At 47.2% G+C, this 26,029-nt stretch overlaps 1 protein-coding gene across 1 annotated transcript in view; it reads left to right on the top strand.

Moving 5' to 3' along the window:
* Positions 1 to 26,029, top strand: part of CADPS (Ca++-dependent secretion activator) — a 177,826-nt gene that overhangs the window by 34,208 nt on the left and 117,589 nt on the right. The window contains exons 4-7 of the mRNA XM_009997038.1: positions 974 to 1,054; positions 5,958 to 6,194; positions 8,466 to 8,587; positions 23,956 to 24,067. Coding sequence (XP_009995340.1) covers positions 974 to 1,054; positions 5,958 to 6,194; positions 8,466 to 8,587; positions 23,956 to 24,067 — 552 coding nt within the window. The remainder of the gene's footprint in view (positions 1 to 973; positions 1,055 to 5,957; positions 6,195 to 8,465; positions 8,588 to 23,955; positions 24,068 to 26,029) is intronic.

Genomic DNA, 26,029 nt, shown 5'->3' with positions numbered 1-26,029 from the left:
GTCAGGAACCCAGCCATGAAATTGCTACCTCATTACAGCAGCTCTTGACTTCTTCAGGGACTAGTTTGATTTTTTTTTTCTTTTTTGTTGATTTATAATTTATGTCTTTGTGTTCCCACTAAAAATAACAGATCTGCCCTGAGTCCTTCCAACGGGCAGCTGCTCACAGCAGTCACTCTGCCTCTTCCACATGTGCTGTAATTGCTTGCTTAACTGGCAGAAACAATATTTTACCCTCAGAAGACAATTCAGGGCCAGGCAGATGCCAAAAACTGAGCTATGGGGCTGTGGGCAGTGTGTTGCAAAAACCAGTGCTGAAGGCTATAGAAAAACTGATGGTATGAATTGAGTGGCAGCACAGGGGTGCAGGAATGTGGGGGAAAGGGGAAGAAATACAGAAATTCTATTTCTGGGGATTTCTGCTGAGCCTTCTATCTTTTTCTGGGTGGCAAGCAGGGGCAGGGAGCATTTGGCTTGGTGACCCAAAGCTGCTGTGTGTTGTGTCCCAGCACAGGGGGCTGTTATGGTTTGAGATGGCAGAAACTAGTTTTATGGCATTGATGCAATAGCAATAGGGGACTGTGGCTTCCCAAGCACCAGCAAAGTGACAGCCTGCTGGAGGCCACCCTGCTTTCCAGGTGTTCAGATAGTCACCAGCAAGGCTTGCTGTCAGGCTGGCTCACAGGACAAAGTGGGAGTGAGACCTCAGGGTGAGGATGCTCAGCCCAGGAGGCAGCTTGGCAGGCATCAAAACAGGGTCTGTACAGACCCCTGGCTGTGTCTGTTTCGAGATGCTGAACATTGTGTGCATCCTTTGGGGGCCTCTGTCCTGGAGTGGGGCCTGTCACCACTCCCTCTGTGCTGTTCTTATTTGAGATCATAATACAGATGGGCAGCCTGAAGAACTGAGCTGCTTGTAAAGGTGCTGCATTGGGTAATTTTTCACCTTGATTCCCCTTTTGTTTTTATACAGCTGGACAACCCAGATGAGCAAGCAGCACAGATCAGACGGGAGTTGGATGGACGTCTGCAAATGGCAGAACAAATTGCCAAGGTAAAAAAACAACAAACCCAAACCAGTCTTCTGTATTAACAAGTTCTTCAGCCAGAGATATGAATACAGGCTGGGGGAAGACATGCTAGAGAGCAGCTGTGGGGAAAAAGACCTGGGGGGACTAGTGGATCAAAAGCTGGACACAAGCCACTCCTGTGCAGTTGCAGCCCAGAAGGCCAAGCACATCCTGGGCTGCATCAGAAGAAGTGTGACCAGCAGATGGAGAGAGGTGATTCTGCCCCTCTGCTCTGCCCTGGTGGGACCTCACCTGCAGTACTGCATCGAGCTCTGGAGCCCTCAACACAAGAAAGATGTGGAGCTGTTGGAACGTGTCCAGAGGAGGGCCATGAAAATAATCTGAGGGGTGGAGCAGCTCTCTGATGAGGACAGGCTGAGGGAGCTGGGGTTGTTCAGCCTGAAGAAGAAAAGACTCCACGGGGACCTCATAGGGACCTTCCTGTACCCAAAAGGGGCCTATAAGAAGGCTGGGGAACACCTGTTCACTAGGGCATGTAACAATAGGACAAGGAGTAATGGTTTTAAGCTAGAAAAGGGTACATTTAGGTTGGAAATTAGGAAAAAGTTCTTTAATGTGAGGGTGTTGGGTCACTGGAACGGGTTGCCTAGAGAGGTGGTGGAGGCCCCATCTCTGGAGACATTCAAGGTCAGGCTTGATGGGGCTGGCAATCTGTTCTAGTTGGACTGCATAATCCTTATTGGTCCCCAGTCCCATACATTCTATGATTCTATATAGAAACAGCTAAGTAGTTTGATGCAGCCCCCAGGTCATGTCCTAACCTCACAGATTTCTCCTCCCAGTAATAATCAGTAAAAAATGAGCAGCTTTTTAACTACAAACAAAACAACAAGTGCAAATGAAGCTGTTGTGATATGCATTTCTTGGAACATCCTGATGAGCTGGAACACTTTATGTTCCTGTGGAATCCCTTATGGATCCTCAGCAGTGGAGAAGAAATTGTCCTGAGGTGCTCCATCTGGATCTGCAAGTTCACATCACATTTGTCAAACTTACATGGCAGGCAACAAAGTTGGTGATGGCATGTAAAAAGGAGCCCAGAAATGCCCTGATGGGGTTTGTGCCACTTGCTGGGCTGCTGGGAGCCAGAGTTCCCTGCCTGCAGGTAGATCTTGCCCCAGTAAAGGTACTTCAGATGTGCTGACCCAAGCATGATCACCATGGCAGTCAGGCTGGCATTGCACCTCAAAACAAATTTTATAACTAAGTACTCAGCTAAACTCCCCAGACACCCTTCTGAAATGAAAAATCTCCCTAGAAGCAAATGACACCCTCCCATAGTGCAGATATACATGGCCTCTGATGGACCATAGATGGAAAGAAAACCTGGATCCTGTTGGCATCTGTATGGCAGAGGTTTTATCCTTGCCTATAATCAGATGCTTGGAGTCACCTATAAAGCCCTAATGGGGCTGAAGTCACTGGGAATGATCTATCTGGCTGTTCTGGATAATCAAGAAAACATTACTAGAAGGAGAAGAAAAGGGTCTAACCAGGGAGACATCCCTCAGGGTAGGGCCCTGCCTTCAGCACCAGTTCTCTTGGCACTAAGCTGGGTTTTTATGAGAAAGGTCATCTTGGAGCTGTTTGTGACCACACTGAGATCCCTGGGTATGAAAAGCAGAGCCTGTTTCTTTATGGTCAAGTGTTAGCAAGGGTGCTGGTTGCACCTGAGCAGTTATTTCTCTCTTGCATTTCTGCTACTGCTGCCTTTGGGGAGATGGCTCCATTTTCCCCCACTTCACTGATATAAACAGCAAGGTGACCAAGGACCACGTGTCCAAATAGTGGTGCAGCAAACTGACTGCAGCTCTTTTGTTCAACATTTGGCCCTTTGCCATTTCATTGTCAAGAAGACCTACAGTATTTTTGATTTGCAGCAAAATGTGAGCCCCTGCACAGAGTTCTGCTGCTCCTGTTCCGAGCTGGGCAGCCAGGCACTGGGTGCCAGAATGAGACTGCCTGGTTTTGTTGTTTCATTTTCTCTTTATGGGGTGTGGGACAGCAATATGCATGGTTCAGTAGCAGCCAGCAGAGGCTGCAGCTTCATGAATTCTCTTTTACAAACGAGAATTTGCCATTTCCATTCCTCCCTCAAGGATGCTGGAAACAAACCATGTCACTGCTGGCCCTGTGAGAGACAGGCAGGGGAAAGTCCTTGGCACAACCTGACATTTCCCTGTGCAGAATCCAACCTTCAAAACACAGCTGTGCACCTTGGAGGGCAGCTTAGAGTAAAAGGGACTTCCCTATGATGCAGCTGGCAGGTATTGATATTTAATCTCCTTCACCTGACTGCTTCAGGCCTTCTTTCCAGAATGAGAAACCTTGTACTTTCAGACTCCTTAATACCACCTTGTGGAGGCATCCAAATGACCTTTTCAGTCCTTCTCTGTATCCTCCTTTCTGGGCAGGGCAACTTTCCCTCTGGCATAGGGCAGGTTCACAATTCAGCTCAGTGAAAGGACAGCATTTCCAGTTTTACCTCCAATTTGCAGCTTTTGATGCAGGTTTGTTGCACAGGGAGACTTACTGTGCTTGTGAAACCAGCCCTGAGATGGCCATCTTGGGGATCCCATACTAAAGGCAAATTAGCACCTTATAATAAATTAAGAAATTCACCCTAGGATATTTGTACTTCAGAGACAACAAAGGTTGTGGAGTCTAACAGGACCTGGGGTCCCAGTGCTGCAGGACCAGTGGCTCTGCAAGCCCTCATCTGACCTGTTGTGTGACCCCAAACATGTCACCATGCATGCCAGCTTTCCTTGGTGACCAGGTGCTGCACCTGGATGGCAGGGCACAGCTCTGGGTCTTTTTACCTCCTCATGTGCCCAGGGGAGGGTGCCCAGCACGGCACCTGTGCAGCCACAGGCAAGCCCAGCCTTGGAGCCAGCCAGCCTGAGGATCATCCTCAAGGTCAAGCAGTTGTTATAAAGCTGAATCTGGACAGGCTTTTCACTCCCTGTGTTTTAATTTTCCAGAAGCTAAATGAGAGCAGTGTTACAGCTGAGAGCTTAGTGATGCCAAAGCTGAGGTATATTTTTTGCTGCAGTAACAAGTCCCCTGCTGTCCTGTGGTGCCTTTCTCCCACCCAGTCACCTGGCCTCAAGGGCAAGGAAGATCACAAGTAACAGCAACTAAATGAGACCTTGTGATGGCTCCAGAGCAGTATGTCCCTCTGGGGTGGCCCTACTCTGCTGGACTGGCTGTTCCTTGCGGCCTTTTCGCTCTGCTTCTCTTCACACTTGTCCCCATTTCTGGTCCTCTCCCTCCAAGTACATGTGGAGGTGACTGACACCCTTTCTTGCTGTTGTCTGCATGCCTGGCTAGTGTCTTCCTCCAAACTTCCCCCAGCTCTGTCTCCACTCTGATGGGTAGCTTGGGACCACACTTGCATCTTCGTGTTTCCATCACTAGACCCAGTCCCAGTTGTGTTGTTATGTGTCACTTCAAACTACCTGGCTTTAGCCTTAGAGTGAGAAGTTGCTGGTGGCACACAATGAGATGTCTCAGTCCTTCCTACACTTCTGAAGAGCTTTGTGGGGGCAGTGCCAAAATTGCAGTCCCTGGAGGAGGGATGGATAACAGCAGGGTGAAAAAGGATTGATGTTTGAATGTCAGTCCTTCAGCAGTAGTTCTCAAAATCTACAAAACAGTTGTGTTTGTTGCTTTTTTTCCTAGGAGTGGCTTGCAACTTATATAATGCATATTAGGTAGTTTATCTTATGCCAGGTCTAATTTACATGTGGAAATGACCTGCCAAGTTTGAGGTTGGAAACAGAAGGCTGTATTTTCACTGCTTGGTGTGAGCACTGCTGTGAGCTGTGTTTGTAACACGTAAGCTATTGAGGACTGATGCAGAACCTAGTGCAGTGGAGTACTTTTTCAGCAGCCTGACAACAGTCTTCTAGAAAAAAGCATGACCTTTTTTTCCAGCATACTTTTTGCGAGCTGCTTTTTGCAGTATTATGAATTGCCACCAAGATACTTAGTACACCAGCCTGGAGTTCCCTGGCTGCAGATGCTGCTCACTGTCGAACACCTTGCACAGTCTCTTGTAACTCACCAAGAGATGTGCAAACCCTGAGCAGATTCAGGGCATGGGCAGAGTTGTCAGAAGACACAGGGCTCAGACTAGAGATCCTGAGAGAGCTGGAGCATGGGCAGCAGCTCAAAGCTGAGAATACAGGTTGGGGAACGTCACATTGCTCACACTGTCACCTTTGGTTTTAATGTTTAAATACCCTGTTTACAGCAAGCAGGACTGGAGGGTCTGACAGTGAACAGCTGTCTTGTTAGTGGGAGACATGGGCCCTGGCAAGTAATGGGAAGGGTGGTTTACCCCTTCTTCCAGTTGGGAGCACACATTCCTGCCCACACATTGCTGTTTTTCCCTCCTTGGGCTTCTTCCACACCTAGAGAACTAATGGAGCAACTGCTCAGAAGTGTTTTTGGAAGAGCTGGCACATTTGGGAGACTGGAAAACAAGCCTCTAACTGTCAGCATCCTTTGAATCAGTAATGAATTGCTGCCAGTCACAAAGTTCAGCTGGGATCTGGTCTAGAGTGTTTGTAGTGAATACAGATACATGCAGAGGGCCATTTGCAGATTGAAAAAAAGGAATGAAATGCAAGTGTATGCAAGAAACAGTAAAACTGGGTAAGAACCAAGTGGTAATTCTATGGGAAACTAACAATAACGTGTCTGCATTACACAGGGGGAAGGTGTCATTTGTCATCTGGTTTATGGGAGTTCTCTGCTCACAGACCCCTGCAGATGCTCCTGGGGGATTCTCCCTGTGCAGCAGGTGGTTGCTGATTGTCACAGCCCTTCATTCTGGTGTTTTTGTTTCCAAAATCCAAGGAGCGCAAGTTTCCCAAGTTTGTGTCCAAAGAAATGGAAAACATGTACATTGAGGAGCTGAAGTCATCTGTCAATCTCCTGATGGCAAACCTAGAGAGCATGCCTGTGTCTAAGGGAGGCTCCGAGTTCAAGCTGCAGAAACTGAAACGCAGTCACAACACCTCGATCATTGACATGGGAGAAGAGAATGAGAACCAGCTTTCCAAGTCAGATGTCGTGTTGTCGTTCTCCCTGGAGGTAAGCTCCATGCTCCCAGCAGTGTGCAGAGTGTGTGGGGGGAAAAAGGAGAGCAGACAACTTCTGCTCAGTTCAAATTGTGGTTAGGTGGACAGAGATCAAGAGAGATCAAGAGAAATCCCTTCCTGATCTCCATGAGGAGCAGCTCTTCTCTGAGTTATCAGAAGCTTTGCCTGTGGTCAAACACTGTGTCCTTTCTGGTGTCTCAGCATCTTGTTGGGAAAAACTGTGTGAGATAAACCATCTGGCATTTTCTGCTGGTGTGTTTCAGATGGCTCAGAAATCTGCTTCATTAACTGACCTCTTCCTACAGCTTGTTGCTGAGTGTACCCCAGTACCCTGGAGCCTGTTGTCCCTGAAACCAGTACAATAATGCAACACCATAAATGTCAGCATGATTAATTATTACTGGTTAGAGGGGTCACTGTGCTTCCCTGCAAGGCTCACCTCCTCTTTGGAGAACCTTTAAACATCACTGGGGTTTGACTGCACCCAACAGATTGGCTTGCAGTTTGTGTGGAAACACTCTGCTTTGCTGGCTTGCTCTTGGCCTTGTGTTGAGCACTGACTTTCTGCTCAGCCTCTGTCAAGCAGGGTGTCTGCACAGCCCAGGGGAAGGCAGGGACCCACTCTTACCTCTGACACAGGCTGTCTTGGTCCTGGAACCAGTGTTGCTGCTGTAGCTGTTTTCAACCAACGTAACTGTTCTGTGCAAACATATTTGCAGTCTAGTCAAGACATTTGCTCCAAGGAGTCATCAGCACACCCATGCAGAATAGCTGTTGTCTGACAGTGAGTGGGTTTATGTTACATTGTCAAAACAACTACCAGGATGGGGTAAAAACTGTAGGATGCAGAAAAATCAGAAAATTCTATTTTTGTGTAATTTCCTGTTTATTTCTCTTCCTAAGGGGTCTCTTGCTATATATATTTATCATGCCAAGGCAAAACTTAACATTGCTGGTTGTCCAGTCTCAGAGTTTAACTTATTGGTGTCTGAAACCATCTGTGTAATACTCAGCTCAGTCTTGTTTTAAAATAGGACTGTGAACCCAGAGATAGTGTGTTCAACAGCAGCATCAAGTAAAGCCTGACTTGTGAACATTTCTGTACAGAGGAGCAGGGAACTATCACAAAGCAGCAGACCTCTCTGTTGCAAAAGCCTGTGCAGCATGAATAGCTGTCCATAAAGGGACTTGTCCTTACAATGGGATGTCTCAAAGGCTTTGCTCCAGCTGAGCCTCATCCAGTAGGAAGCAGAAGCTCAGTGAAACACTGACTTCAGGAGCTGGCAGGTCTGTGCATTGTGTCTGTGCATGGAATTCTTGCTGCAAAATAGTTTTTGCCAAAAATGTGTGCTCATCAGAGGGTTTGTGGAGCTCTGTGCCAGGGGAGGGATCTTCAGTGCAAGCACAGATCACAGGACCCGAGGAGATGAATTTTAAACCCCTCTGTAAATACTGCAGAGGTAGCTGTACTAAAGCCCAAACAGAAACTCCCACAGTGTTTCTTGTAGAAGTGTTTAAGCTACATGGTTAACAGGATTAATCACCTTTAAAATGAAGGATACCTGTGAGAAACTTAGATGGTGATTTCTTAATAAGAAATGTCTTTATAAGAAAGGTGGAGAAAGATGTTTTGCCTGTAGTAACAAAGGGCAATGGTTTGAAACTGGTAAATGGTAGATTTAGATGGAATATAAGGAAGGAAATTGTTACAATGAGGATGGTGAGACACTGGAACATGTTGCACAGAGAAATTGTGGAAGCCTCACCTCTGGAATTGTTCAAGGTCAGGTTGGACTGGACTCTGAGCAACCTGATCCAGTGAAAGATGTCCCTGCCCTCAAGGGGTGGGTTGGACTAGATGATCTTCACAGGTCAAACCCAAACCATTCTATGATTTATCATGAAAACAAGTTTTTGTCACAAGCTGAGCAGCTGTTATGCTGCTTTTTTTTTTTCTGGATTTCACATATTAAGGCACTTTTAGGTGAGGCCTCTCTCCTGTAGGCTGGCACAGCCCTGGGCACCCAGGAGTTTCAACAAGCCCATGTGCAGTCAGAGGGAGACCACAGGGTCTCCGTACAGACCTCACTGGCTGCTGCAGTCCCCACTGAGTCTGGGCAGTGCCACTGTCCCTGCCCACCTGCCACCAGGAACCTCCAGCAGCACGTGGAGGACCCCAGTGCTGGCTGGCCAGGGGGTCAGCAGCCAGAGTGAGGGCTGGAGGAGGCTGCTCCTTTTAAACTCCTCTTTCTTTTCCCGGCAGGTTGTCATCATGGAAGTGCAGGGTCTGAAGTCGTTGGCCCCTAACCGCATTGTCTACTGCACCATGGAAGTTGAAGGTGGGGAGAAACTGCAGACTGACCAGGCAGAAGCCTCAAAGCCAACGTAAGTCTTGCTTTGCCTTTTGCTGCCTCCACCACCCTCTCCTCTGCCCAATCTCGGTGCTGCAGAGTCTCTGCAGATAGCTCTGGCTCCTGCATGATGAAGCCAGAGAGGACTTTGAGAAGCAGAGGAGAAATGTGGCCTTCCACCTATGCAGAGTGTCATCTTGTGACTAAGAATGGCACATAAGCCCTGACTGAGGAAAAAAGAGTGTTAATGACAGGCTTACGTCTCTTGTAGCCATAGAGATATAAATTTGTGCCCCTACGTAAGTACTTTGCTAAATAGGGATGGAGTTAAGCGTGTGCTTAGATAAATACTTGTTTGAGTGTCCATCTGAACTGGTGCCATCAGGTATAGGTACATAATCCCATCTTCACTGTCAGGGTTTTGGCAGTACTATGAGAAGGGGGAACAGCTGGCAGGGACACACTCCAGCAGCCATAGCAAAAAGTGGGAGAGGAGCTGGGGAAAGCTGCAAGTCACTCAGTTAAAGCTTCATCTGAGGCCACTCTGCCCTGGTCCAGTTCAAGGGCAGAGTCTTGTTCTGTCCTCTTTGACCTGGTCCCCAAATCCCCAGATTTGGCCCCATGCTTGGCTTTTTTTGTCTTACCCAGATGTTGTAAGTTCTGCTAGTAGTGATTGGTCTTTGTTAATTTGAAAGGAGAAAATGCTGAATGGCTTCTTTCCTTTCCCATTGGTGGGATTAGTTGACTTGAAACACTATCTGTATGGTTTGAGGCAGTTTTCCTCTGGTTCACTGCAGGGATTTCACACTTCAATTAAATTCTCAGTGCACATCCTTACAGTGAAGAATTGCCAAGGTTATGTGAAGCCTCCTCCAGTGGTGGGGAGCAATGGAGGAGGGGCTGCTGTGGGATGTTGCCTCTCTGTCCCCAGTATCCCATTCCCTCTGAGTGATGGGGCTCCCAGTGACATTTCACCAAGAGCTTCCCAAGCGTGTGGAAGGAAAGCCAAACCACCCAGCTGGGTTGCATTGCTGGTGCATGAGCACTGCAGGCAGGAGGAGAGCAGAGCCAAAGACAGGCTGCCTGCCCTCACTGCTTCTCCTCCTGCTGAGGCTCAGAAACTGCTGATGCCTTGTGCCCTGTGCTGCACCGGAGGCGCAAGAATCTGCAGTAAGCAGTTTAAAAACAATATTCCCAATCAGGAAAAGTACTGCAGCCTGGCTTACTTTACAAAAAGCCTCAAAATCTGCTTCAGAGAAGGAAGTAGGAGAGCTGTGCTTGGAGGAAATTTCCATAAGAACCTGCAGTTGTCACTATTTTAGGTATTTTTATGGCTTCAATGGAGAAAGTTGGGCTCTGTTTAGGGGAAATTACTGGAATTACTCATACTGGAAAGCAGACTTCTGCTGGGTTAAATGTGTGTGTTTAGCTTGGTCTCTTCATCCCAGTTTTGCTTAAAGGGTCTGTCCTTCCTTATGCAAGTCTGCTTGCTGTCAACCACAGGACCATTTATACAAGTGTTGTTTTGAAAATAAGGGCTGCAGGAGTGAGCTCTTTAATTGAGTGGGTCTGTTTATCATAATGAAATGTACAGTGTCTGGGCAGGAAGCCATCAGCCCTCAGGAAAATGCAGCCAACGCTGAATGCTGCAGCTTCCTGCAAGTTATGCAAGTCCACCACACTCATCCTCTCCCTGCACTGGCTTCCCATGTCAGGCTTGAAGTCTTCTGAGTTGCTCCAGTAGTTGGGGTAATACCTATGGAAGTGCCTTAGGAGGGAAGCAGGTTAGACGGTTACACTCCTTGAGGGTTCTGAGACTTTTTCTTTCAAAACCATCCACCCAAGCCAAGACTCTAGAATAATCTTCCACAGAAACCATCCCAGAAGGCTGGTTCTTTTTTCCTCTCTGTTAGAAGTGCTTCTTTCACCTTGACTTCCCTTCCAGACACAACAGCCCAGACAGTGAAAACCAAAGCCCCATGAAAGTAATTTATTGCACTTTACATTCTCCTCTTCAAAAGAGAAGGAAAGAGAGAATGAACCAGATGTGACACGTTTGTCATCTTGCTTCGTACAAGACCTGAAGGCTTTCAGGTACTCTGGTGATGAGGGTAGTGATGGAAACAGCTCAGAGAAGTGCTTGGTGTATTTTTGATCTATGCTGCCTTGCAGACAAAAGACCCATGGCCAACCAAAACCACCTGCTAGAGTGTCTCATTTGATGCTGACGTCGCTCTCTCCGCGGTCTTTCACACCCTGTTTGCTTGTGTACTTATTGCCATCAGCAAAGCACTCATTGATAAAGGGACTAGATCAGCAAAAGCATGCTGGGCTGCTCCCCAGGGAAGCTTGCTCCCCAGGCATCCCAGGTTTTGTGTGCTTTGGCAGGGGATACTCCTGGCCTGGGGGTGAGGAGCACACTGCCAGGGTTCTGAGCCTCAGCACTATGGAAGTGTAAATACTGAAACAAGTTACCCCTGTTCATCCCAAAACTTCTGTTTCTCAGAAGCTCAAAAAATAGAAATGCAGGTTAAGTGCCTGTACTCAAAAGATATGGTGAATACAGGAAATATTTTCTCTGCTATAACTCTTCAAACTGCCTGAAATTATTTTTTTCCATCATCTGGAGGTTCTACAGGCTAAAAAGACTACATTTTTCATACATACCAGGGGATAAAAAAGTTACACCCACTGGAAGACTTCCTTGGAGGTGGAGAGCATCATGGAGCCTTATGATCTTCTAGGATATATTTTTACCTAAGAATAAGTCATGGAGTTTGCTGTATTCTCACATGTCCTTGAAATGCCAACCCTCAGCCAAAACCCCAGGTCACAGCACACTGGTAGCAGTGGCTGCTCTTCAGCTTGATGCTGTGCCACGGGGTGCTCATCTGGGCTCTGCACCCCTGACAGAAAAAGGCAATTTCCCAGCCAGCGAAGGATTTCCAAAAGCACTGGTCTAGTTTGGTGAGAGAGTCCCCTTTTGTCTTCCCTAGTGCAAAACCAGCAGGTTTTGGGAATAAGTTTGAAAGCATCAGTGACTTTGGAGCTCGGATCCTGTTTGTAGCTCTAGGAAGAGGCAGGGTGGCAGCAGGGTTAGTGGTGACACATAGCAGGGAGCAGATGAGTTGTCTGTGCAGAGTGTGGCTCTCAGGATGGCAGTAAATACTGGTCTTCTATTTTTTCTCAGGCTCTGTGTTGGATTCTTGACATTTTAAGCCCCGTCATTCATGTGAGGATTATCTGGCACAGGGTGGCACAGTACTAGAGAAAGCCAGACTGAAATAGCAAGGGTTATTTCAGATCAGGCTTGCAGTGTATTAGTGATGCTTTTAATAAGTTGTGTAAGAAAAAGCCTTTGTATTATGCCCTAACCCACAGATGTCTCTACAAAATACCCAAATCCCACAGTGAGCAGGATTCTACTCCTTTCAGTAGAAAATTCTACTTCTTGAAATTGTATTATTGCAGATATTTGAGGGTTTATACCCCCTCTCTTGCCTGCAGGTTGTCCTGATCTGCAAAGCCCGAGGTGGCCATGGCTCTGCCACAGCCAGGCCAGGAGCTGCGTTTGTGATGCTGCTGTTTGCATGGGCTGAGAACAAGGTTGCCAAGGGGCTTGGGAACAGCACAAAAGGTGCAGCCACAGCACCCCTGTCCTGCAGTCTCTAAAGAGGCTGCTGGACATAATTAAACAGTGACCTGTGCTTGTAGCAGTGCTCATGGGCTGTGCCAGGGATTCATCTTATTGTGTCGCCCTTCTCTGCCGTGAGCAGAACAAAAGAAAACAAAACGAGACAAACAGCAGCAAGGTCCTGTGTGCCTCATAAATAAATGCTGTTTATTCACCTGGAGGTACTTCACTGTGCAGCTGAGTCTCATTCTCCTCTGGCTCACAGGAGTGAGAGTAAGGTGCATTGAACTCAGCTGAACAATGTGGGTTCAAAGCAGTAAATAACTGGTGAGGGAAGAACCTGGCTGTCCTTTCTGGCCATCCTGGCATTCCAAAGGGATGGAGATGTGGACTGCTCCTCTGACCCTAGAAATTACTACATTTGAAGGTTATATATCCCACCTTGCAAAGCAGCCTCTTCAGGACTAGTGCAAGAGTTGTGCAGTAGCTCAGAGTATGAGAAGTGAGGATGGAAGGATGGAACTTCTTATTTTTGAAGGAGAAAAGAGCATTCTTTGATGCCTTCTTTTTTTTATTCCCTGCAGTTTTCTTAAGCATGTGCTGTGGGGCAGTGCTGGAAAAAGGACATTCAATGGGTCTCATCTGACTCCATGTCACTTCTTACGTTTGTCACGACCAAGTGCTTGGGCCTCCAGAAATTCACTGTTGATAAGTAATGGCTTAGGAAGAATTTGAAACCTCTCCATCTCTGTACCCTTAGCCACTGCTCTAGGAGACAGAGGTGCCCTGTTTTATCTTGGTTCTTGCTCCTGATGCTGCTCCCTGATTTGCTCTCAAGGTGCTCTGATGGCTCAGCTGCTTATCTCTGCAGTGACAGGCTGCCTGTGTTAGGATCCTTGCACCAAACCTCTGAGCTTATCACTCAGGGAGGGCCTTGGTTTCAGCCTGGTGTGCTGCTGCTTCCCTCAGAGCCTGCTGCCTGACAGTGAAGAGATACAAAACTCCACAGCATCCTTCCTCAGCACCGTTTGGTGACTGTATCCTGGGAGATGGGCCCCGAGCAGCACAGGGAGAAGCCCAGCAGGAGGAGAGGCTGGCGAGCAGGAGCACCCCCTCTCTCTTTGCAGAAGGGGAAAATCTGATTTTTTCAGGAATGCACTGCCTCAAGCCCTGGGGTTTGGAGTGATTCTTAGTGACTTTGCAGAGAGCAGGAGCATTTTGTTGCAGTCAGTGTTTTGCTGCCATGGTTAGCTGGTAGATGCTGTGACACTCATGATAAAATGAGAAAGGTCCTTCTGAAATGAGCTTCCCTGTATAAATTACAAATAAATATTCTGCATGAGGGTGAACTGATTTAACCCAGCTAAGCTGAAGATGTTGGTACTGATGTGAGTGGGAGCAGAGTGCAGCCCATAATTCACATTGTGTATCCCTCAGGACAGCTGTTGGTGCAGTGCCTGGTAGGTCACTTCCAGACACGCATGGCTCTGCAGTCCAGGAGGTTGGGCAGAGCTGTGGCATTGCTGCCCTGGCTGCTGCAAGAGACTTGCAGGCTCTGCAGACAGGCAGGGAAATCAGCCACCTCAGACTACCTGGCATCACCCGGGTGCTCTGAGCCTGTGCTCCACTCAGGGCTGTTGCAGAACTGTCACACGTGGCAAAGCTCAGGCAGAAGGACTGTGTGGCTGCAATTTTAAGCAGTCATTCATATCTAGGTTTGTGTGCCTAGCTAAGCCCTGTGCAAGCAAAATTCATGATGCTGGGTAAAAAGCAAAGCAAAAGAAAATTTTATGAGAACTGCTTGGTTTTGCCTTTTTTTTCCTCCTCCCTATTCTAGTTGGCTTCAGCATGAAGTATAAGCTGCCTTAGTTACCCAGACTGACTGGCTTGCCTTTCCAGTTATGTGATTTCATTTCACAGCTGTGCAGATGTTTCCAGCTCTTTTTCTCCAGGAGCCTTATAAATGGTGTTCAGGTAGGTGGCTGAGCCCTGGGTACAGCTAATATCAGACATCACTTCTGAGACACAGCCCTCGTCCCTGGGGTGAGGTTCTGAGCAGAGGGTCCATCTGCCCCAAGGCATCTGTTGGGGAATGCCTTCCAGAAGAGATCTTCACCTTTGCTTTGTGCCAGTACAGTGAGGAGGCTCTGAGCCCATGATGCTGCTAGGCTAAGAGGTTGACAATGACAGGGACAGGAACTTCAGGGAATTTGCTTTTAGCCCCTTTCTCTAGGGCTGGAGAATACAAATTGTCCAAATCCCCTATACAAGATGTCTTCACTTACAGCTATTTAGCATGTCTAGGAGCCAGTTTTTCAATGAGACTCTGCATGGCTTTGCACCTGAAGGTTCTGCTGTTCAGTTTGTCCTGCTCTTCAAAACCCTTTTTGTGTGTGTCATAGTATTTCCATCATGCTCCTGAGATCTATGCTAGGATGTTCCCATTTTTGAAAGTGGAGGCTGTGGACAAGTCATTAAGCACAGCAAAAAAATGCACTAAGAAGTGATAAGCCAGGTGCAAGTATTTGATCTGTTTGGGGAAGTCTTCACACAGGTGGTTTAGTGGCCTCTTTGATTAGAAATTCAGAACCTCTCCTGCTGCAGCTGCTCTGCAGGAGTGGCTCTTACACAGTTCAGCTGCTGCCCCGGGGCTCTGGGGGGACACAGAAAATCTGCTTAAGATGAAGCAGCTGAGTTTTTCCCCAGAATAAAGGCAAGCCCCCCTAACAATTCCCTCACCTGGAGTGTCACTCAGATGGTCACACTGCCGTGGTGCAGCCTCCTGGACAGCAGTGCCATGATCTGCTGGGACTGCAGATGGGGATCCCAGGTAGGGTTCTACTCTCAAAGGTATTGTGTGCTCTGTGGTCTCTCCTGTTCTTTAAATGTTACCCTAGAAGCTGTGTTGAAGAGTAGTGAAGGCTTGTTTCTACAGACCTGCCTCTTGTAATTGGTGTCTCTGGTATCAAGTAAGTGCAAGCTCTGGCTGTGTTTTCCTTGACCTTTAGAGCATATGTAGCACTGCTTTCACGTAGATTCTCTGGTGTCTGGTAAGGGTTGAGTTCCTGCACCTTCTCTTTCACAGATTAATGTCTCTCTTTTCTCGCCAGCTGTCTAATTTCTGAGTGTTCCTATGCACTTGGGAATTATGTATTCTTGTGATAGTGCATACATTCAAATTTAAGTATTCCAGAAGGTGTGATGATGCCCAAGGCAATTTTCATTGACACCCGTCTGCTTCATCACTCCTATGCCTGAACCTCAAGATGAGATGGTGAAGACCAAAAGGACATTGAAATGAAATTGGGATTCAGTGATCTGAAATAGTGCTAAATTAAGAGGAGGGGGGCAAAACAAAATTACTGGGATACATTCAGTCCTCTTGTTTAATGTTTTAAAGACACCAGTGGCTGATGTCTTAAAAAAAATGAGGTCATGCTTTAGTGCAAGATCTGCACATTGCTTGTTGAGTGAAAGGCAGGGGGTGAGACCTGTGAGAAGTGCCCAGTTGTTGGTTTATTTATTAAGTGCTGTGTACAAGTAGAGCACGTTATTATTTAATGAGGAGTAGTGCTATTGCTGGTTGTAAAGCAGCACAGGGAGATAGAGAGCATACTTTAAAGAACTGGTACTGTGCATGTTCCTGCCTAGACAGAGCTCTGGAATAGGGAATGATTTAATGGGAAGGCCGAGCTTGACAGGGATTTCTCAACATTTTAGTTGTCCTTTTTACAAAATGAAGGTAGAGAGGCCAGTTGCCTTGGTGAATGACCTAGGTCTCCCCATGAACAGCAGCACTGTGTGTGTGAGCACTTGGAGGGAGCTGTGTGCTGTTGTCATTGTGTGGGCAGAGAGGGCAGGACATGCTTGTGGAGGGAGGAGCTTGCAAACATGGCTGGAGCACAGAGACACGCAGCAGCATTTTCTTGAACCCCATGCAGAACAACTCCAAAGTGTCTGAGATTGATTGAGTCCATGAAAGGCAGGGCTCAATGCACAGGAGCGTCCTGCCTGACTCACTGTTCTTTCACACCTTTGCCAAAAGACCTTGTAGGCAAATAAAGCCAATAACATCCATAGCAACTCCCACTCTATGGCTTAGAGGACATGAGAAGGGGGATCCCAGCAACCTCACAGCTACTGCAGATGGGAGAATCCCTCAGGATGTGGGAAGAGGGCTCACCAAACCCTGGTGGTGGTTGCTGAAGGAAGAATGAAGTCCTGTAGGTCAGGGGTTGTTGAGCCCTGTGATCACTGTCTTGCCAGAGTAGCAAAATGCATGTCTAGGGACAGATCTCCCACAGCAATGAAGGTTGTGGTGTTGGTGCATTTGTTGGAGCTCTTCTCAGGGACTGTGTCCCTGGGCCAGTGGCTGGCTCAGTCCTTACTTTGGGCTTCCTATCTATGAAAGTAGGGCAAGGCTTCTATTTCACAGCAGTGACTTGAGATGGCTGGGTGGGCATCACCTGCTGGAAGTGCACACTCATCCCCTCTGACCCTGGAAATGCCAGGTTTACTTTTCTTCTAACCATCAGAAGTTAAGCAAGACAAACCCCCTGCCAGGCTGGATCTGGGCTTCCTGTCTTGGGCCCTGGCTTAGAAGAATATAGGACAGCAAAAATGTGAGTGATGGCACAAGAAAAGTTGATTTCACACCCCTTGTTTCTCCCTTTAGCTGATTTTGAAAGGGTACCTTGTGCCCTTTTCTGCTCTGTTTAGATTTAGGAAATATTTCAGTGCTGTCACCTACTGAATCCTGTAAAGGAGGCTCTAGACTGTGCTGGTACAAAACAAGTTACCTGCATTTCCAGGCAGAGGGTTTATCTCTCCTTTTCCATGGTCTGTGCTTGTGAGACATCAAGTTTGTGTAAAGTGGGCAGTGCATGGCATTGGTTAGTCTGAATCACAGCCAGACCTTAACTAGCTGCAGGGCTCCCCTTTGCTGGTGTGGTTTTTTTTCTGGGGTGATAAGATTTGGTAGAAGTAATTAACCACATCTGCATGAAATAATTGGTCTGTGAAGTGAGCAGCTGGTTCTGTGAAGCATCTTTAGCCAGAGGAAACTTTGATTAGCACGTGCAGGGCATTGCAGTGGCCTTCCAGAAAAAGTGGTGACAAATAGGGATAGTAAATGCACACAGACCCATTGCATGAATGAAAACCCCACCATGTGCTTTACCCACAGCAGATATACTGGTAAGATACATAGAGCAGGCAGCCCTTGTAAAAGCAATTATTCTTTTGCTTCAGACCTCCCAGTAAAAGGTTGCTGGGCTTACATTTCCTTGTCCTCCTGCTGAGCCTTTTTCCTGTAATTGTCACGTCACAGTATTAAGCAAGAGCACAGGGCATTTGAAGATCAGTTGTCATTTGAGTCACGCTAAGTAATCACGCAACTTATTTTCCCTGTTAATACCTCGGAGATTGTGGTGAAGAGCGTTGCTATAAATTCCCATGTAAACCAGCTGCGGGATTTCTGCAGTAAAGCACAGCCTGGGGTGAAGCAGGAGCGGGTGGTCCTGGGCTGGGTGCATGGCAGAGGGACATCTCCGGGGCGGGAATGCCATCTCGTGGCCGTGGATAGCTATGATGGGATTAAATCCACCTCCCAGCCCTTCCTACAACTTCCCCATCACACTTATTCTGTGCCTCAGTTATGCTCTGGAAACAGAAATCAAGCTCTGCATTGTCTGTGCAGCAAAGACCATCCTTTTTTTTGGGTTCCTAAAGCTGTGCCATCCATCTCAGCAGCTCCTCTTGGCTGGGGGGCCCTGGCAGGCAAGTGACACGGCGCTGGCACAGAGCGGGGACTGCTCGGGAGCCACCAGCAGATGAAGAGCAAACCTTCACAGGCTTTGCTTTGCTGCAGTCTCTGTCAGCTTTGCCCTGTGCCTTCTGCACCTTGCACACTCCCAACACAGATGTGATGCTCCCCCAGCCATATTTCTCTCAGCCAGCAGCCGGAGTGTTGCCGGAGCCAGTCTGAGGATGTGGGAGTTGCAGCTCCTGGAGGGAGAGATGGTGCCTTTTCTCAGCTGTCTGGTGCATCATGTTCAGCAAGATGGTGTCTGCGTGCATGACATTTACATTGTGTCTCAGAGCCATGGGAACAAAAAATGGACAGTCCCTGAGATGCTGGAGGTTGGAAGACATCCTTAGCTGCTGCGAGGAGGAGCTGAGTCCTTAGAGACCTGCTGTCTCTGCTCACCCTTTGCTTAACACCACAGTGCTTTCTGCAGTAGTGATTTGGGGTAAATAAGCACCCTTTTGTTAAGCAGTGTAATTACTGATTATGTCTTTTTAGTGGAAGGAGTATTCTGTGCTTGGCAGGAGTTAGGGTATCAGAGGAAGTGATAGATTCACTCAGAGGTTGTCCCATCAGAGCAGACCCCAGTGCTTGGAGCAGAGACGTGGCCTCACTCAGAGTTACATAGCTCCAGGGGAATCAAGCTGTGTTATGGATGCAAACCAGCCTCAATCTCTTTCTACAAGCAGAGTGGAAAGGTAACTTTCTTAGCACCTGAATTGTATTTTTCTGGACCAAGAGTTTCTTCCATGAGCAGAAACATAGAAGGTTCTTTGCATCTATATATGCCCTTTGAGATTTTCATTTCAGATCTTTGTTGTGGACCTGCAGCAGTCACCTCCAGCATCCCTCTTCAGCCCTGGAGATGGGCAGGGGCACTTTTAGAGCAGGCTTCATTTCACCTGCTTGCTGCCTCTAAGCTGGGATGAGGCAACTTAAGGCCTAATTCCACTATTGATTAGGTCTCTCCTCACAACAGCAAGAACCCAGGGGAGGTGACTTGAGCATGTATACATGGTAGTACAGTCCCCTAAATTTGTGGTTTTCCACAGTTGTGGTCTCTCTCATGTCTCAGCATCCTCTCCTGATAGCTACAGGTCAAATCCTGTCCTCAGAGCCATAGTTCCATCTAAGGCCTGTGAAATCCAGACTCAAACCCACCAAATGGGTTAAACTACTTGCTGTTTTGCCTTTGGGGGAGCTGCTGCGTTCCCAAGGATGTGCTCCTGGCCTGGGAGGGGACAGGCATTGATGCTGATTCGGTTACACTGGAAAAACAATACTGAGCAGGTGGCTCATTAAACTAGTGCAAATCTGGCCAAAGTGTAGGAATATTTTTTCTGCAAGACGTTTTGCTTAACCAGTAAACTTGTGGGAACAGGGCAGAAGGGCAGCATCTCCAGCAGAGGTGCCATGTCCCAGGGTACTGCTGTGTGCAAGGAGCATAATGCACATCTGAGGGAAACCTTGAGGGCAGAGTGTTGCTCTCTTTAATACACATTTTATTTTCTGCTTTTTCATGTTTATTCCATGCAAGCTGGCAAGAAAACCCATTTCAATAAATATGTCTAGAGAGGGGAAAAAAGATGTCCTCTGGCAGTTTTGAAGCCCATGGAAACTGGTCATAGATCATGTTTAGATGTCAACTCTGTCTCAAGCCCATCACTCTGCAGCTGCTCCCATGTTAGCCCACTGACAGGCAGAGCTGGTTGGCAGAGCTGATTCATAGCCCAGCAGTGTAATTCAGTTGCAGTTGTTCATTATTTATAGAAATCAGAGACATTGATGTTCTGGCCAGATCAAGTTACAAGAGCAGTGATGGAAGAAGGGTTACTCTTTCAGATTAGGGGCTAAGCAGAGTTGCTGGAGATCACAGGACATGACTGAGAGAATTCTTGCACTCTGGGTGTTAACCTGTATGTTTTGGGAAGGTCATGGGTACTAAAGCTTCCCTTAGAGAAACTGAAAACAACAGGTGAATAGAAATTAGTAACTCAGTGTCTCTCAGGAGCAGCTGAGAAAATTGTAGACAAGGCCACACGAGTGGGATATTGTAGAGAAAAACAGTTGGAAGTGTGATAGAACTAGGAGGTCTTGTTTTGTCCATAAGCTGGGAAGGGCTGAGTAGCATCAGCCTGCAGGTTTGCCAGCTTGAAACAGCTGCTGGTAGCTTGGTCTGAGCAGCCTGGCACCTGCATCACCAATGGCCATGCTCTCCTTCCATGTACCAGTCAGGACAGTGCCTGAGAGAGCTCCCAAATACTTCTAGACCAGACAGGTAAGCTTCAAATGCTCCAGGTTGGATGAGCCCATGGAGGTAGCTGGAGACAAGTCTGACCCTCCTCCCTTGCCATCCAGATTGTGCCGTCTTGATCAGTGTCATTTTATGTGTCACTTAGCAACCAATCTCAGCATTTTAGGCTGTTGGTTTAGTAACTGGTGGCACCTCTGGGTGAATCCCTGTTCCTAAAGGTTACACACAAATTCTGCAGTGATGATCCACTTATTTTGCTTGTAAAAGGTAAAACAAGGGCCAGCATTTGTCAGGTTAGCCACTGGGGCACATCTCATCCTCTGGGGTTTTGCAACCAGAAGAATTTAGCTACTCATCCTAAGTTTAATGCCTAACTAGAAACCCTGGAGGTGCAAACAGGTCCTAGTGGAACAGCACAGATGCTGTAAATAGGATGATAAATCTAGCCAAGTCCTTTTGCACAGAAACATTTCTTGGCCAGCTCCAGGCTTTGGGATACACTAGGCAGTAAGAAATGCCAGGCTGAGGGTTTAAGGTGAGATTCACAGTTCATATGGTCCTAACTGAGCAAGTACTGTCAGGATTTTTCTACTTTATTTCTGTGCCTTGTATTTCCTTTTGGCCAGAATGACACTGTTTGTCCTTGTTTGCAGATGTATTACTGCTTTGAAGTGTCAGCATGAACTCTGATATGGGGACAATGTAGTGTGGCTACTTCATGAGAGGATCTGTCCAGAGTGGGTCCCAAGACACTTTCCCAACAAATAAGCTCCCTGCAGTGATAACTTGCTTAATTATTAAATGTGGAAAGGAAACCATTACATTGCTAGTCCCTCAGAAGATCCTAGTATCTAACTACTGTCCAGAGCTAATTTCTGAGCAATAATTTCATACACAGCACAGATAAACTGCATACTTAGCTTGAATACAAATGATGTTTCAGGGACATGAATGATGGTCTTGTGCTGAGCATCACTATGGCAACTAATGACATCACCACAGGCTTCAACCTGCACAAAACCCAACTCTGAGGGTCTCTGTGTTTGTTGACATGGATCCTTTCAGGGCTTTGGGGGCTATGAATATGTAAGCACCACAGTGTTGTCAAGGGTTTGCTATGTATGTTTACTGTCATTTGAAACATTTATTCCCTTTGTGGTTAATGTTGTTCTCGTGAAGGAAACCTAATGAAAATTACTGTTTGTATTCGGTTAGTAACATTTGTTGATAACATATGGTCTGGGAACGCTTCAGCAAATAAGAGCTTTTTAATAGTAAACAGAGATACGAGTTCTATAAAGCAGATGCTGTCAAAACTCACAGTGTAAGGTTGGATCTTTTCTTACTTCTTCCTTTTATACCCAAACAACAATTATCTTCCTCCTGGTGACAGCGCTTCTTTTGAAGAGAGAAAACAACCTGTGACCTGAAGCTGCAATTAGAAGACCAGGTTGTTTCCTGGTTCTTATGTTTAAAATGTTTATTAGGTAGCTGATGGGTTACACATGAAAAAGGTGGAATACTGGGGATCTGACTGGAGCTGTAGTGCTGTTGATAATTTATGGCAAACCCCTGCTCCCTGGCACTGGTGGCAGTTTGATGCATCGTCATGAAACATGTGGAACAGTGACACCAGGAGAGGAAACTTCAGAGTGAAGCTGACAAAAAAACAGTTTCTTAACTAGCTCTGCACTAAACACTAAGGTCAGCTGGACAGGATTTGCTCAGAGGAGAGCAAAGCATTGAACCTTACTCCTTGGCCATGGGAAGGAGTAAATTATTTTTCATGCTAACTTTTATAATGCAAAACCTGCTGTTTGTTGTTTATGTTGGAAGAACATGTGGTCACTGGACCACATGTCCTCTGAGCCCCTTTCTCAGTCATTTCAAGGGAACTGCCCTGTTTGAGGACAGTGCAAAAGTGAGAAGGTGTCATTAATAGTATGAGAGCGAATACAAGTGATTAGTGCAATATGGTCATCTGGGTTGCAGTGTGTGTTCCATCACAGGTGTTTCTCCTTGCATGCTCTTGGTTACTTCTAGTTTACATAAAGCACCTTGTCTGTGGTTTTTCTTCAAGCTTGCTTGTACACATTGTGTGAGTTTTCAACTGTGCTGAATTTTCAGGATCTGTGGGAACAGTGTATAAATCCAGCTCACAACGAATTATACAAAAAGACAAAGAGAGGGGAAAAAAAAAAGAGCAGTTTTTATCTGCTAGTTTCACATTGGGCCTCTGTGTGCTGGGATGTTCAGGAGCATCCTCCTTGCAGTGGTGCACTCTTCCCCAGCCCTTCCTCTGCCTTTTGTCTTTGGCTGAGCTTGTGCTAATGAGGGCAAGTGTGGTTTTAAGAGTGCTTTGCTTGGCAATGCTTGTAAGTTTCTGTCTGGCTTTATTTTAGGAAGTTACTAACTTTCTAAGCTGTAGAAACAAAGCTTGAAACACAGCTGTGAAGTCTCAAACATGAAAACATCGTGACTTTTTACCCTTTAGTGTAGAAGGGATTTTTGTCCCTTCTCTGCTACTTCCAAAATTGTTTAAAACTTACAAATAGGCATTACTTGAAGTTCCACTTAATTTTTTTCTCCATGACCCCCTTCAGTCTGTGCTTGTTTGCCAGAGGGGAGAATTTTCCTGTATCTCAGAATCCTTATCGCTGGGATGGGGACAGGGCCCAGGAGGAAAGTCCAAAAGTCCCTGAGAGTGAGCAGAGTGAGCTGTGGCCAGATTGGGGCTCTGTCCTCAAAGCTTCCCAATGTGTTGAAATCAAGAGAGGAAACCTCTGGTGTGATGTGCTCAGGCCCATCAGCAGACCTCCCTCCAGTGGGCTGCAGTGCAGCTGTGTGTCCCACCCTGGTGCAGGGGGGCAGCTGCAGGGTGGGCTCTCCTGGTGAAAATAAAAATGGCAATTATGGCCACAGGTGTTGGCAGAATGTGGCTAGAACCTTGTGCCTGCAGGGTCCTAGGTGGGACTCTTTCATGGGCAGCTTGTGGTTGCAGGAGTTTGGAGATGTCACCTAGAAACATGCATGTCTAGAGGGGGTTTTCTCTTATTGTGGGTCATTCAGCCTCTGCGTCGCTGCTTTCCAAGCTGCAAGACCACCTGGGGATTGACTCATGGAGTGCAAATCAGTGCAGTGGTCAGACAGTGGTCTCAGTTCATGGCGTAGTTGGAAAGGTGGCTGCTTCCTGTCCACTGCCATCCCATCTCCAAGGGGATGATGCCCTACTCTGCAGGCTTGCTCCAGACATAATGGCTTGAACTAAAACCTGGGATGGCACTTGGAGGATGACCCAGGTTAATTTGGGATTTCTGTAGAGAAAGCAAACCTCACTATCAGCCCAGAAAGGAGAGGTTAATTAACCAAGAGAAGGGCAGAGGCACAAATGATTATAGATGTCATAGGTGCAGATGTCCTCAAACAAGTTCTGTTGTGACCATGCAGGCTGTTGCTGGAGGAGGCAGCAAGATTAGAAAGTTATCTTAAATTTGGTAGCATGCTGCTCCCAAATACTCCTTTTTTCCCCGAAGAACCATCATGGGTTTTACAAACACCTGCCCCACATTTCCCTAGGAATGTAATTCATGCCCTTGTCACTCAGCTCAGCTTCTTCAGCTTATGCCAGTCAGAACATTTTTGGTTAGACGTTGCATGCCCCAAGTGTAGTGCTGCTGCTGACCCACTGAACTGTCCTTATTTCCACAGCTGGGGCACCCAAGGAGACTTCACGACGACACACGCGCTTCCTGCAGTGAAGGTGAAGCTGTTCACAGAGAGCACAGGAGTGCTGGCTCTGGAGGACAAAGAGCTTGGGAGGGTATGATGATTTTGAGCTTAATAATGTTTCCTTCTGGCCCTGCTTTTCAGAAGAACTCTCTCCTGTATGGAAATATCTTCGGAGCACAACATGCTCTGCTTTTTTGCCAACCTCTCTAGGGGAAAGGGGGGTAAAAAAAGCAAGCTCCCCACTGCTGGAAAGGAGAGCATCTCTCATGCTGGCTTTGTTGTGAGCTTTTAGTGGCAGCATTTCAGCTGGCTGTGCCTGCTCTCGGCAGAGCAGAGGGTCTTGTGTGTGATATTGGCAGTCCGGAAAGCCTTAGAAGTTGCTTACGGAAATGGACATTCCTGAGGCAGAAAAGGGGATTATGCTGAAGAAAAAAAAAAAGAAAAAAAAAGAAAAAAAAAGAGGGGATTTAAGTCTGGCAAGAGGGTGTTAAGCTGCTCTCATATCTGCTGAGCAGCCGGTGCACGGTTGGAGCGTTTGAAAGCTCTGACTGCGGCACTCGCTGCAATGGGCTGGAAATCCTGGCTCCCCTGAGGAGTGGGGCTGGGCTGGGGAGGGAAATGTTCATTGCCCCCACCAACACTGTTAATAGGGAAGAGCTCAGATTCCCAGGGTACTGGCCACAGAGCTGCCCTTCCCACCCCATCTCTGCCCCTTGCCTGCAGTCTCCAAACCAGGACCTTGGGACTGGTGGCCGTCCACTGCTGCAGCCCACAGCTCCAGAATATCTGTGGACAACACTTGTCTGTGGATTTGGGATACTGGAGTTAGTCTCCATGGATTTTTTGCAGCTGTATGTTTTGTTTTGACCCCTGGCATAACTGCCATCAGACTTCATGCCATCCCTTCCTCTGTTCTTCAGGGGTGTGAGATCTGCATCAGTTCAGGGTAACAGAGGTTGCACCTCGCACATAGGCTTGGCACCTCCCATGTCATGGCTCAGCATGGCCTGAGTGATGTCCTGCCTGAACTCTGCCCAGCTCAGCAGTGCACCTTGTTCTCATTGTCTACATGGCTATGGCCAAGAAAGGCACCAGTCCTGTGGCAAGCCCAAGGATGGAGTTTCCAATTATGGACTAACCTGTTGGGATGTTTCTTGCTAACTCCTTTCTGCTTGTGCCTTGACACAAAAGTGTCTGTGTCCATACAAGAAAGTTTTTTCTAATTCATGTGATTTTACATTAATCTTATTCATAAAAACGCCAAATGTTCTTTCAGGTCCTAGCAGGCCGTTCATTTAGTTTATATCCTTATGGTGGAAAGAACTGCATGTGATTCTGTCTCACACAAGTTCTGTTAATTTTAACTATTTGTATTTCCACATTCATGCAACGTCCTTCGTTCTCTCACTTGAGAGAGTGAGAAAAGTGAAGCTACCCCTTCTTTTCTTTTCTCAATCTTGTCTTTAGACAACACCTTCAGACTTTCCTCATCCACACCTTGATCTTTCCTTTGTCCCCGTGTTCCTCCTTTTTAGACAACGAGGATGAACCCTGACCCTGGTTCAGTGCTCTATCTGAAGATCTGCAGTTGCTTTCCCTCACAGCATTATAATATTTTCAAGGATTATTTTCAAAACCTTGTACTACAAACAGTCCAGCCCTCCTGCCTTTATCTGCTGCAGGATGCTGACCAGATCTCTTCACCCAGCTGGCCACCATGCCATTCAGGGCTTTTCCTACACCCACTGCAGACCCACTTACTTTGTAAGTCTCGTTTCCATGGGCAGCCATGAGTGGTGCTGACTTCGCTGGTCTCGGGAAGCAATTAGCTGTGCGTGTTGTTCTGAGGAAGGCATCAGGCTCCAGAGCAGCCCCCTGTGGCCCTGTAATGCTGATGAGCTAGCACAGCCAATGTGCTTTCATTCCCACTCCAGCAGGAAGCCATCCCAGAGCTTGGAGCCCCTGCAGACTTGAGGATGTGGGCCAGCAGCAGCCAGCCCAGGAGCCCCTGGCCCGTGGCCACCAGCGCGCCCGGCGGGCAGGACTTCAGAGG

Source organism: Chaetura pelagica, unplaced genomic scaffold (genome assembly GCF_000747805.2).
Source record: "Chaetura pelagica isolate M959 unplaced genomic scaffold, ChaPel_1.0 scaffold364, whole genome shotgun sequence".
NCBI classification, from domain to species: domain Eukaryota; kingdom Metazoa; phylum Chordata; class Aves; order Apodiformes; family Apodidae; genus Chaetura; species Chaetura pelagica.
Note: the sequence above shows the minus strand (reverse complement) of the source record. Positions and strands in the feature narration are given on the sequence as shown.